Source organism: Polypterus senegalus, chromosome 1 (assembly GCF_016835505.1).
Source record: "Polypterus senegalus isolate Bchr_013 chromosome 1, ASM1683550v1, whole genome shotgun sequence".
In the NCBI taxonomy this organism is placed as follows: domain Eukaryota; kingdom Metazoa; phylum Chordata; class Cladistia; order Polypteriformes; family Polypteridae; genus Polypterus; species Polypterus senegalus.
In genome coordinates this window covers 61937398-61951084 of record NC_053154.1, presented here as the reverse complement: position 1 = coordinate 61951084, position 13687 = coordinate 61937398, and the positions used below count along the sequence as shown (strand labels likewise).

At 38.4% G+C, this 13687-nt stretch overlaps 1 protein-coding gene across 2 annotated transcripts in view; it reads right to left on the bottom strand.

Annotated features, from left to right (window-relative positions):
- Positions 1–13687, bottom strand: part of LOC120526604 (UPF0606 protein KIAA1549L-like) — a 339744-nt gene that overhangs the window by 162090 nt on the left and 163967 nt on the right. For both annotated transcript variants that reach the window (XM_039749775.1, XM_039749769.1), the window contains exons 2-3: positions 9622–9990; positions 5557–6051 (exon numbers count right to left, since the gene is read on the bottom strand). In XM_039749775.1, coding sequence (XP_039605709.1) covers positions 5557–6051; positions 9622–9990 — 864 coding nt within the window. The remainder of the gene's footprint in view (positions 1–5556; positions 6052–9621; positions 9991–13687) is intronic.

The window sequence follows — 13687 nt, the reverse complement described above, 5'->3', positions numbered from 1 at the left end:
AATTTTTGAAAATGAAATGGTGGTTAGTTCGACTAACATGCCCCAAAGCCCCTTGTTGAACCTCAATCCAGGCTATGTCCATGGACATGCTCCACACATCCATGTAGTTTATTTCCAGAGATTCCAGCTGCCTTTGACAATCCAAAGTCAAGTATATTAAGTTGTCTGACAACTCTAATTTAGCCCAGTATAAATGGACAAGCACCTGATGCACCCAGTAGAGTCTCCAGTCTCTGCAAACTGTGTTTTGCAATAAGCATTTTAAGGAAATAAGTTATTATTGTGGGTACCTGTGCCTTTACTGCACATGCTGTTGCTTTCAAAGTTCATGACTAATGTATTTGTAAGCAGATTTTCATAAACGTCTCTTTTACTTGTTGGTAAATCATTTGTTTTGTATTTTACCAAACAGGCTATTGTGAAATATACTGTCATTTTTTTCAGATGTGGCCATTAGTGATGAACAAACCTTACTAAATTTGCGTTGCCTTGAGTTTGGCCAAAAATGGTTCAGGAATTTCAGCCAGTTCAGATAAATGCATTGAAGTCAGTGAGGAAACAGAAACTAAACAGGTTTTGAACAGAGTATAATGGTGCAATGGTCTGTTAAGTGTCCCTGTGGCCTCAGGAATCATCTGCTGGACAGATGCTTGCAGTCAAAAATGTGACCTGAGCAGTGAGGCAGCAGTACTGACATCTGCAGCACTGAGCCTCATTGAGTTCTTTATCTCTCTCTGCGTCTTCTGAGCTCCTATCAGCTTTAGATACTCAGGCGTGCTGTCCCTATCACTACCCGATCAGTGCTACATGCCTCATTCAGCAGTAAAGACACAATGTATAATGAACCTATGCAGAACAACAAAGTATTTTCATTATGGTCAACTAATGCAGCCGTCAATTAAAAATACTGCAAGTTGTGTATCCATATGTGAAGTTCAAATTGGGTCGTGCCATAAAGTGTAATGTTGTATAACATAGTTTTTTCTAACACACGTGGGCCACAAATCCAACTGGAATACCAGCCAGGTAGTGGCATTCTTGTACACACTGTAAGTTATTCGCTATTACAGCAGATCAGGCACGACTATAAAGTACTAGGTTGAGTACGCTTATGTTACCAGCCTCAGGCCTAGAGAACTCTGGGCCAGGTACAAGCCACTGTTGCTATAGGGTGTAGCCACAGCGATATGGTGAAAAAGCATAAAAGAAGCAGGCAGCAGTCACAAGTCTCAGACCATACTTCTCTGCTCTACTCTATTATCGCTTACCCATAAATATATAAATGCTTCAATCTCTGCATAGATCAACATAACAGTCAGTGAAACAATGGTTCACGCCAATTTCCTCTGCAGAACAATAGTATAAACACATTTACTTTGGTTCAACAATAGTATTGTTGTCAGCTAGCAAGAAGTACCTGATTAGAAACCAATGTCCCTAGAACTCGTTAATTTTCAAAGGAAGTAGATAGTTCTGTATCACAATATTGTATTTGGATGAGGCACTTATCAAAGCAGTCTGATTATTAAAAGAAGGTGACTCTTTTGCAAGACAGGTAAATATTTATGCCCAATAGATAGCTATCAAGGAAATTAGCCTTTTCTTTAAAACACTGAATTCTAGTCCGTTACACTTACAGTACGCATGTGTGAATGTTCTGGGCAAGTAGTACAAATCAGATAAAGACATCTCCATCCAGCATGGGCTGCAACAACTCTATGATGTCATACTGGCCTCACAAAGCATCATGAGGCGCTGGGAAAAAAAAGTTTGCTTAAGCCAGCCTCATGTAAATTTTCAGGTCAAATTTCAGCAAACAAGGTTACCAGCAAACCCAATATATTCTCTATGAAAACGCTTTGGTGAATTTTGCCAATCAACACTAGTGGCCATACGTGACGTGAGGCAGTAATGTATGTTTTTGAATCCGACAAATCTGAAAATATGTTCTTGAATATTGTCTTAACTTAGCCATGCATCCTTGACTGATGTAACCAGGATACCTGGTATGTGGAGATTTACCTAAATTACATTGTTAGAATGAAAAGAAGGAACAATTCTGGAAGGTTTTCTATTTAGAAATGATCTGTTACACAAAGCTAATCCTAAGGGCCATAAGCTGTCCAGGCAGCGTAGGGTTTACAGGTGCCAGTTGTCACAATTCAGGAAGTGAAATATTGTTGTTTTGTCCTTATTTTTGCTTATTCTACTGTTCATTGCAGTGATATCCCAATCACTTCAATTTTGTGAAGATGGTGGGGGTTCTGGAGAGGAGGGTCCGTTGGATAGTCAAACTTCGGATTCAGGAGGAACAGTGTGGTTTTCAACGTGGTTGTGGAACAGTGGATCAGCTCTACATCCTTAGCAGGGTCCTGGAGGGTTCATGGGAGTTTGTCCAACCAGTCTACATGTGTTTTGTGGACTTGGAAAAGGTGTTCGACCGTGTCCCTCGGGGAATCCTGTGGGGGGTGCTCTGGGCGTATGGAATACCGGACTACCTGATAAGGGCTGTTCAGTCCCTGTAGAACCAGTGTCAGAGTTTGGTCCGCATTGCCGGCAGTAAGTCAAACTCGTTTCCAGTAAGAGTTGGACTCCACCAGGGCTGCCCTTTGTCACCGATTCTGTTCATAACTTTTATTGACAAAATTTCTAGACGCAGCCAGGGTGTTAAGGGGATCCGGTTTTGTGGACTCGGGATTGAGTCACTGCTTTTTGCAGATGATGTTGTCCTGTTTGCTTCATCAGGCCGTGATCTTCAGCTCTCTCTGTATCGGTTCTCAGCTGAGTGTGAAGTGGCTGGGATGGGAATCAGCACTTCCAAATCCAAGACCATGGTCCTCAGCTGGAAAAGGGTGGAGTGCCCTCTCAGGGTTGGGAGCGAGATCCTGCCTCAAGTGGAGGAGTTCAAATATCTCGGGGTCTTGTTCACGAGTGAGGGAAGAATGGAGATTGACAGGTGGATCGGTGCGGCGTCCACCGTGATACGGGCTCTGCATCGGTCTGTCGTGGTGAAAAAGGAGCTGAGCCATAAGGCAAAGCTCTTAATTTACCAGTCGATCTACGTTCCTACCCTCACCTATGGTCATGAGCTATGGGTAGTGACCGAAAGAATGAGATTGCAAATACAAGCGGCTAAAATGAATTTCCACACAGGGTGTCTGGGCTTTCCCTTAAAGATATGGTGAGAAGCTCAGTCATCCGAGAGGGGCTCAGAGTAGAGCCGCTGCTCCTCCACATTAAGAGGAGTCAGATGATGTGGCTCAGGCATCTGATTAGGATGCCTCCTAGATGACTCCCTGGTGAGGTGTTCCGGGCACATCCAACCAGGAGGAGGCCTCGGGGAAGACCCAGGACACGCTGGAGGGGCTACTTCTCCTGGCTGGTCTGGGAATGCCTCGGGATTCCCCTGGAAGAGCTAGAAGAAGTGGCCAGGGAGAGGGAAGTCTGGGCCTCTCTGCTCAAGCTGCTGCCCCCACGACCCAACCTCGGATAAGCGGAAGAGAATGGATGGATGGATGAAAGGATGGATGAATGGTGGCTGTCTTTGCAGCCATCTTACATAATGATGGGCAGCTTCTTTATATGTTTCAAAACTTTCTTTATTGTACACTAGGGGGCTTTTTCCTCTGCTTGCTTCGCTCACCAGCTGCAACAGCTACACGCTGTTGTGAAGAGGGGGGCTGAAGGCACCCCAAGGAGACGCAGTCGCTTCTTTAAAACCCCTCTTAAATGGTGATACAATGGGAAAGAAATACTTTTTTTTACCTCCTCTTTGCTCGGTCAGTTGCTGGCTTGCTCCTGCTGCCGTGCCATGGCATGTGGTGCTGTGCGTCGATCATTTAAAAGCCTGTACAGCACCTGTTCTTTTGTCTCACTGCCTTGTCTCTCTTATTCCCCAGACATCCTCAAACACTATGCGATCTGTTTTTGCTGTTCCGTTATTCCACCGAGTAATATTTTCCATTTGTTTGTGCTAATGCAATCTTTACTCTCATTTTTTTGAGACTTTTGAATTTTCCTACTTCCGTTATCTCTAATCTGCTCTGCATGTGTATCGCGGGACTTGCTTCCAAAGGATGTAAATATGAAGTGACTTGTCTGTCTCGCAGGACGTGAAAGTGTCTCTCTGTCTCTCTTCAAAAGATCATGTCTCGCTGCAAGATTTTTTTTTATAATAGACAGGAATGAATATAAAAAGAATCCAGTTTCTTTAGCAATTCATATTAAAGAGTTAAATGAGTTTATGCTGTCTGATGTTTTGAAATTTTGAATTTGTTTTACCCTGTAAATTTGTTTGTCAGTTCATGTCTTTCAGTGTGTTTATCTCTGCTATTTTCTGACTACTCTGCACAGTTTACCTTTTAATCTTCCCTGATAGATTTTTTAATCTCTCTTAATCCTGCTTGATCAAAATGGACATAACACTTAGTATACTTACAAACACAATAATAAAAGGAAATTCAGTGTATGAGCCATGATTCAAATCTAGTCTCCTGGAGCTATGAAATACCCATAATAACCACTGGCCCGACACACTGTCACTGCTATTCTTTTGATAAAAACTTGACGTGTTAACATCTACTAGCCATATGCAAATTAAGAAATATGTCTTATACTGATGAATCACACCACCTCAGTGTGGTCATTGTTATCTGAAATAAACAACATCAAAATGGCTAATTTATTGGTTATTGAAATAGCTAACGCAAACCTCAGCAAGCCTAGTAATGCAACAAACAAAGGTGATTTTTACACCATTTAGATTGCTGTCACAAAACAAATATGTTTATATTTTAAAGGAATACTCCACACAAAAATGGCATTCTTAAATATTTTACTTATTCCATGTACTTTTTTGTGGTGGCTAAGAAAAAAATGTAATCTCACATTTTCATGCAAAATGTAATTTAAAAAGTTACATTATAATAGATGTCTAGAGTGACCAATGCTGTACAATGACAAATGATGTGAAAAATGTCCATCGAAAAAAGAAAAACAAAATCTCAGGTTACTCATGTCACATAATTCACAAGTCAGTGATCCAATTGTGTGCTTAAAACATGCAAAAAGCATGCTTTTTTGCTAAAATAATGATAAAAATATGCTTCTAGAATAATCAGCACACATCAAAACAAAAACTAAATGTTCATGGGAAGGACTTTCTTAGCTACAGGATTCTTAACCAATGAATGAGGAGGGGAAGCGGGTCTTCAATTCAAACATTTTTGTATTTTTTATAGCATTCATCATTTTTGGCTCCTATTATATAATAAACATTCTTCTCACCATTGTTCTTGAAAACATAAGATTAAAATTTTTGGGTGGAGCATTCCTTTAAACCTTATTAAAGGTCAAATAAGCACAGCTATTAAAAAAGACATGCTATAATCCTGCATTCATTACTCTGGTATGATAAGTAAATATTATATAACAACAACAACATTTATTTATATAGCACATTTTCATACAAAAAAAAATGTAGCTCAAAGTGCTTTACAATATATGTAATATAATAATGTAATGTGCAAGTTTTATAGGGTAATTGTAAATACATACCTGTTTTCACCCAGATTCTTTCAGTTATATTACATTCCACCTGAGGCAATGCAGTGGTAGAAATGAGGCTTTCTGTTATGTTTTGAAGAGGAGTAGCCGTGCCTCTTGTTGTCTGAGGTGGTACTGTAATCATAGACGTCAAAGCAGCTGTTTTTGTTATTGATGGAGAGGAAGATGTCTTTGAAGATTCTGTTGATGTAGCTACTTCCGTAGAACTTACTGTTACTGTGTTATGATCAACTTTTGTGGTGGAAACAATTGTTGGGTGTTTTGTGCTAGTTAAAGTGGTAGTAGGCCTTCTAGTAGTGCTGGAAAGTGTATGTGACGTGCTCACTTCAAGTGTTGTGCGAGTTGAAATGAATGGAGTGGGTGTAACTGTGCTCTTTGTCGTTAAAGATGACATGATAGTTGGTGCTACTGTCCTGTTGTTTGCAGACGTTCCTTCCGATAACTTGGACGTGAAAGTGGATGATGGGGCTGAAGTTGTCTTTTCTTCTGTAATGAGAGAATGGGTAGAATTCGTAGTCATTAAATTAGTTGAAGTTAATGTCGTTGACAATGTATGGGAAGATGTTGTGAAGGCATGCTCAGTGGAATGTGTGTTAAATGAAGAAATCTGAGTAGAAGCAGAAAATGAGGGGACAGTAGAGGAGAAACTATGTAATGTGTTTGATATTTCTGAAGTTACAGACTGATTATTTGCAATGCTAGTAAAAGACTGAGCAACAGATGAACTGGCAACCTCTGTCGATGTGAAAGTTGACTCAGATGAATTTGTTGTCAAGTTGCTGGCAGTAGAGAAATAATGACTGGTTTTTGTCTGAGGGGTACTGTTGGTGCCATTCACTTCTGATGATGATGTCACAAAAGTTGGTAATTGTGTACTGGAAGAAGTAAAGTTTAAAGATTCAGATGGAGTAAAGGTGCTTGTGGTGTTGTCAGTTTGATTACTGGTAGCAGCAGTTTGATTTGTAAAAAAGCTTGAGCTGCTCATAGTGTAAGGACTTGTAATATGTGACGATGGTAAAGAAGTGGTAAATTCAGACTGTTCCACAGATGTGGTGTTGGTCCCATTCTTCTCTGATGATGTCATAAATGTTGTTGATTGCTGGGTGGTGCTAGGAGAGGATGAGTTTATGGATTCTGATGAGGTAAAGGTGCTTGTGGAGTAGTTAGTTTCATTATTAGTAACAGTAGTTTGATTTGTAAAAAAGCTTGAGCTGCTCATAGTGTAAGAACTTGATGGTAAAGAAGTGGTAAATTCAGACTGTTCCACAGATGTGGTGTTGGTCCCATTCTTCTCTGATGATGATGTCATAAATGTTGTTGATTGCTGGGTGGTGCTAGGAGAGGATGATTTTATGGATTCTGATGAGGTAAAGGTGCTTGTGGAGTAGTTAGTTTCATTATTAGTAACAGTAGTTTGATTTGTAAAAAAGCTTGAGCTGCTCATAGTGTAAGAACTTGATGGTAAAGAAGTGGTAAATTCAGACTGTTCCACAGATGTGGTGTTGGTCCCATTCTTCTCTGATGATGATGTCATAAATGTTGTTGATTGCTGGGTGGTGCTAGGAGAGGAGGAGTTTATGGATTCTGATGAGGTAAAGGTGCTTGTGGAGTAGTTAGTTTCATTATTAGTAACAGTAGTTTGATTTGTAAAAAAGCTTGAGCTGCTCATAGTGTAAGAACTTGATGGTAAAGAAGTGGTAAATTCAGACTGTTCCACAGATGTAGTGTTGGTTCCATTCTTCTCTGATGATGATGTCATAAATGCTGTTGATTGCTGGGGGGTGCTAGGAGAGGAGACGTTTATGGATTCCGATGAGGTAAAGGTGCTTGTGGAGTAGTTAGTTTCATTATTGGTAATAGCAGTTTGATTTGTAAAAACGCTTGTGCTGCTCATAGTGTAAGGACTTGTGATATCTGATGATGGCATAGAAGTGGTAAATTCAGACTGTTCTATAGATGTGGTGTTGGTTCCATTCTTCTCTGATGATGATGTTATAAATGTTGTTGATTCCTGGGGGGTGCTAGAAGAGGAGACATTTATGGATTCTGATGGGGTGAAGGTGCTCACAGAATAGTCAGTTTGATTATCTGTGCTTGAAATCTGTGTAGTATAAAAACTTGAAAAAGTGATAGAGGTGTTCATACTGACTGAACCTGTAGAATTTAAAGGTAGAAAAGAAGTGAAATTTTCATATTGATCTGTTGGCGTGGTATTAGTTATATGTAGATCTGATGATGATGTTAAAAATGTTGTGGATTGCTGGGACGTAATAGAAGATGAGTAATTTACAGATTCTGTGCTCATGGAATAGTCACTTTGATTATTTATGCCAGCAGATTCTGTTGAAACAAATCCTGAAAAGGTTGTTGACTCGTTCATGGTGACTATAGTTGTAAAATTTAAAAAGGGTGTAAGTGGTAATGTACTATTAGTGTGGGACTGAGACATTTCTGTTGAATTTTCATATCTGGCACTAGTCACAACAGAGCTAGAAGTGGTTGTGCTGTTCAAAGACCTGACATCAGTAGTTCTGGAAGGCAGTGGAGTGGAAGATACAGAAGACCCATTAGGATATTCTCCAGTAAACCTTGTAAACTCTGGTGTAACTGAGCGTATTTCTGTAGATATTAGGCTATTATAGGTTATATTGGTATTTTCTGAAACTATAACAGTAGATGATGAAACTTCGCTTGATGGTTGTACATTGCTCTGGGTGCTTGGAACCTGAGATTCTGTAGAGTTCGACCAAATTATTCCAGTACTGATAATATCCATATCAGTGTTTGCCGATTTGGATGACACATATGTTGGCACAGTAAGTGTTCCTGAAGAAGGATTTACATTAGATGTTACAGCAGATGAATGAAATGAAAACATATTGGTTTCAGTAATTGTAGAATCTGAAACAGGAAGCTTTGTTTCATTCTCAGCAGTAAATGTTACATTTATAGTATCTCCAATATTAGTAATAAAATTGCTGGTGCCTGTTTCAAAATTTCTGGTCAAAGATGAGAGTTGAGGAGCCACAGTAGTGGTGGGTGACACTGAAAAGTTATTGGCTGACTCTGTAAAATGTAAACCAGTGACTTCATTACTAGTGGTACCATATGAACTTACTGTTGAAGATGTTGTCACAAAAGATGACAGTCCTGAGGTAGAAACTCTGCTAGACACATCAAGTGATGTAAAATTCCCAGACGTGGAGGTAAATGGGGCTGATGAAACTGTAGGTGTGTTCTGAGCAATTTCTGGCGATGTTCTAATTACATTTTCTGAAGTTGAGAGTTCTGATACAGTTGTCATCTTTTCATGGTCCGTTGATAAGCTGGAAATAAACACATCAGGCAGAGTGTTGGGGCTTTCAATTATTGTATACGCTGCTGAAGATACAGGAGCATTTGTGTTGTACACCTTGAGTGTAGAAGCCACAGTAGTGCTTTCCATTGATGAATGTATGTTACCAGACACATTCACGACTCCTGGCATAGATGACATCAATGATCCAGAAACTGGGTTTGATGTTGATGTTCTGGTGTTTATGCTGCTTGTACTTTCGTTTGGAAAAAGAGGACTTGCCATATCTGGTGTACTTAACACCAGAGTAGATCCATCTGTTTGGAAGGCATCTGTAAACATAGTCGCATTGGTAACTGGTAATCCTCCACTGGTCACATTAGATGGAAAGGTGTTGGTAAAAAATATATTTGGCACTGGCGTGGCTAAGTTTGAAGAAGGAGTCACCATATTAACTGATTGTGTTGTACTGCTGACTATCTCGGCCTGAAAAGATATGTTTCTTGAAATAGTATTTGCTGCAGAAGGCACTTCACTGGTTGTCATATTTGCTTGGTCTAGAGTAATGGTTTGGTTAGGATGAACTGATGTAGTTATCAATGTAGGAAATGATGACAATGGAGAACTGATCAAGCTATCAGTTTTGGATGGAATGTTAGACATGGGGGATGTCACTGATGATGTTAACAAAGATGGCAGTGACAACACAACTGATGGGTCTGACTGGGCTTTGTCATAAAGGATGGGGTTTATTGCCAAACCTGAACCAGATGCAGAGCTGTTTACGGCTGCAACAATATCTTCAGATGCTAAGGTCCGTTCATCTGGCGGCAGCTGAGCTGTTTGGCTTCCATTGCTTTGGATGATTGAATCTGCAGACTGCATTAATGCAGGCAACTGTGGTACAGTTTCTGAATTTGTTAACCAAGATAGAATTGACTGGAATGTTGAAGTTTCACTTCTGTTTATCTCTGCTGTGCTTCCTAATGGCTCAGAAGTCTCTGATTTGTAATTTAAAACAGGTTCATCCTCTGCTAACAATAATGAGGTCAAGAAATTGGATTTTCCTATTGGTGTAACTTGGTCTTGTGGTAATGCTGCAAATGCGGATGTTTCATAATTTCCTTGATCTGAAACAAAAAGAAGACAATAATGATTGAATAGCTAATATAAAATTATTAAATAAGATTATCTGAGCAAGACAGTGTCCTACAGTATACAGTATATTCCATTATTCTGATTGAAGTGGAATTGTGACTCTTCTTTTCTTCAACTAACAAAAAGAAACATCATCAGGATTGTAGTTTATGCTTCCACTGGACATTTCTTTATCTGCATTACTCATTCTATACAACTATAGACTAGTGGGCCTCAAATGAATTATGCTACTAGGAATCAACACAGAAAGGCAAACGCTCATACTCTGCCTAACAACTAAATAGCATTTCTACACTCATTAAAATGATTCAGCCCAAACCCTTAATCATAAGTCCCTAATAATTTAGGTTTACTGCCATCCAATGCTCTCTTGGACTCTCTTTGCTCCGCAGGGTCATTGAGTTAATGATATTATCGATTAAAAGTCATTTGTCAATGACTACTTCAGCATTCATGATAATAGCTTGGTAAAAAAAGAGTTTTAATTTTACTTTCAGATTTTAAGCATATTGGATTGTGTTAAATTCAAAGTGCTATTGTTGCAATGTGATGTTGGGACTGTGCAGATCAGCGAACAAGCTAAAGCTGAAAAGATTCCAAACAAGTGATGAAACTGAGAGACTCCAAAACTAAACATTTTAATCAGAAGTAGCCATTATTTCCTCTGAACAAAGGCAAACTCAAGAGACAAAAAATAAAAACCATGGGAGGTGAAAACGTCAGAAAACCAGAAAGAGTTTAGACATCCAGTACCAGTCATCAAAGCGAAAAATCTTAGAAAACAAATAAGGAAACTCGGAAAACCATAACACACTAAAAAATAACAAAATTACTAGACATGGATTTATCTTTTTAATATTTAAATGCCAAAACTTGGGTGCTACACATCCCACAACGACAGTTAAATAACTGTGCCACTGTGATGTCATATGCAATGAAGCTGATTACATAATTGGCGAAAATTCCATTGCTAACAAATAGGAAGACCGTATCCAGGCTCCCATGCAACAAAACAGTGACAGTCATAAGAAAATCAAAAAGTAAAAATACCAGTGGAGTAACATCATGGTGACAACGATAAACATATATCATGCAGTATGTATAAAAATATAAAAGACACAATTCAATACTGGAAAATAATTTCTAAGCAGCATAAAAATGAAGATCATTACACCAGAGACCCGCATTCAAATCAACAGGCTGTAAAAACTAATACCTTCCATACATATATTTTTTAGTTTATCATATATTTTATACTATGTAGAATCTGTTTTTGAGGTTTATTATTCATTTTGATTTATTTTGACAAAATTGTAGTTTGTTCCTGTTCTATTTCCTTCTTAATTTACATGATGCGATAACATGCGTCACATGATCATGATTGTTGTATCAATTACATCACAGGATGTACAGCATAAATATCGAGGTGGTTCCACTATGCATTATCCCCCAGTGGACAAACATCTTAAATCTCAATCTCTTAGTGACAATTTCTTTATCAAGTAGGCCCTAATGCCAGGTTTTGTTTCCATGTTCACTTCTTTTTTATCATGGAACTCTGATTATCACTTTGGCTACATATTTTGGTTGCCTGTTTTCTTGATATTTTTAGCTTTGGCTTGACTTCCCCTTTTTGATGATTCCTGCCTCAAGTTATCATCTCCTGGTCATTTTATTTTATTCTCCAGGCATCTTGTTTCTAATAACATGAAGCAAGTGTGCCTTTTAGATTGCCTGTCGCATTCCCTTTCTCTTTTTACATACACCACAGTCAATATAAAAAACATGAATCCTGCAAGCTTGTTCCCAATGGCACAGTGCAACTGCTAAACTGCATGCTAAACTATAATCTCAGTCAATATCAGAAATTAATCATATGTTAGCATGTATACTATGGAAGTGTAATTCTTCAATTAACAATTTTTGAACCTATGGATTTCATTACATGATTATGGGCAACTAAACCCTATCACAAGAATATAAAGTTCTGGGCAGAAGCAAAGCTTACATTGAATGCTTGTCCATTGAAAGATACTCGTCTGCCCATGGCAGGCCAATTTACAGACATAAAGTAGGTTAGCCTAATATATACGTCTCTAGAATAAGGGAATAAACTACAGCACTCCATAAAATCCACATAGACCCATTAACACTTACACCACCAGATTCAATGTCAGCTTTATCCATGGGACTACTCATTTGCAACACACGCACTCGTCTGTGAGAGACATGCAAGTGCAAATTTGACTGTGCTCTCAACAAATTTGAACTTGAACTACAAAAGGATGGCAAGTACAAAGCCCAAAAAACAGTGACTAAGCACTAACCAATTCAATATCACAGTACCCTACATGGATCTTCACTATAATTTTCTTTGAAAATGTCTGCATACACTATCTTTTAGTATTATTTGTTTTAAATAAAGCAGACTAATAAAGGGTGAGCTTTCATTACTACTGTTAATGACGATATCCTTTTCCATTAAGACTTCTCACTTTACACTTAATGTCTTTTTTGTTACAGAGACTTTTGATGCACCTTGGGAAATCTTTCTCATGATTCTAAAATGGTACCTAATTAATACCCAATACATTTTGAGATACAACTTATTTTACATTGGCACACTGGTTTATTTTTTGCCAGCGGTAACAAGTGCACAGTGACAACAGCAAAAAGGAAGAGCCAAGTGATGAAGAATAAGCAGGGGTGAAAACCGGGCAGTCAAAAGTTGTCATAACACAGCCCAATGTATGAAACCAAAAATGTAGTCAGAAAGGGCATTAACTAAAGATTCTAAGACAAAGTGCCCGTGAAAGTGTTTTGAACTGTATCCACAATCTCAGATAACGAAACTCTATGTGCCACTATCTTAAATAGTGTTGCGTGAGCAACATCACAAACCATGACGTGTCACATTAACAATAGACACAAGCGTTGTAGCAACTATTGCTCAGAATGGTGGTACCCAAGAGCAAACAAAATGGTAATTGCAAGTAACAAAATAGTAACACTAATCTAATCATTACCTTTAACTATAAAATGGAGAATCAAAATGAAAGTGAAATTGAAATGTTTTTTATTCAAAGCAACAGCTTAGGAAACTATTTACTTTTTGCATAAAAAGGAGAAACAGGAGAAAGAAAATGAAAAGTTTGGCAATTATCAGGCAGTTATGTTAATAATGTTTTATTTTTATTTTATCGCTAGTTTGTAATTTTAACATTTTAGCTGCACTTCCATCTTATGCTTCTGTTTTTCATGAGTGCCAGCATTTCATGTGTCTGGTCCGAATGATACAAATTGGTCGCCAAGCATAAGATGTATGTGTCATGTGATTCATGACATCATGGTGACCATTTTACATAAGACACCTATCTGGTTAAAGTACTGTTCCAGCTCTGTTCAAAAAAAAGGAAAGATTTATCCAAAAAACTTTGTTTTTGAGCCATCTTTGGGGTGGAAGTTTCTAGCTTTGAATCTCAGTTTGTTTATAACTTTGAATTTAGTAACCTCTTACAATTCAAAGGTGCAATTGCATTTGTATGAGTTTTCATTCATAAGAGTGTTCTCCAAAAGTAGTATAGTTAATATCTTAGTAGAAATATATATGATTGGGACATTGTGCGCCAACAAGTGGATGATTTGATTTACGGAGTGTGTGAGATAAGT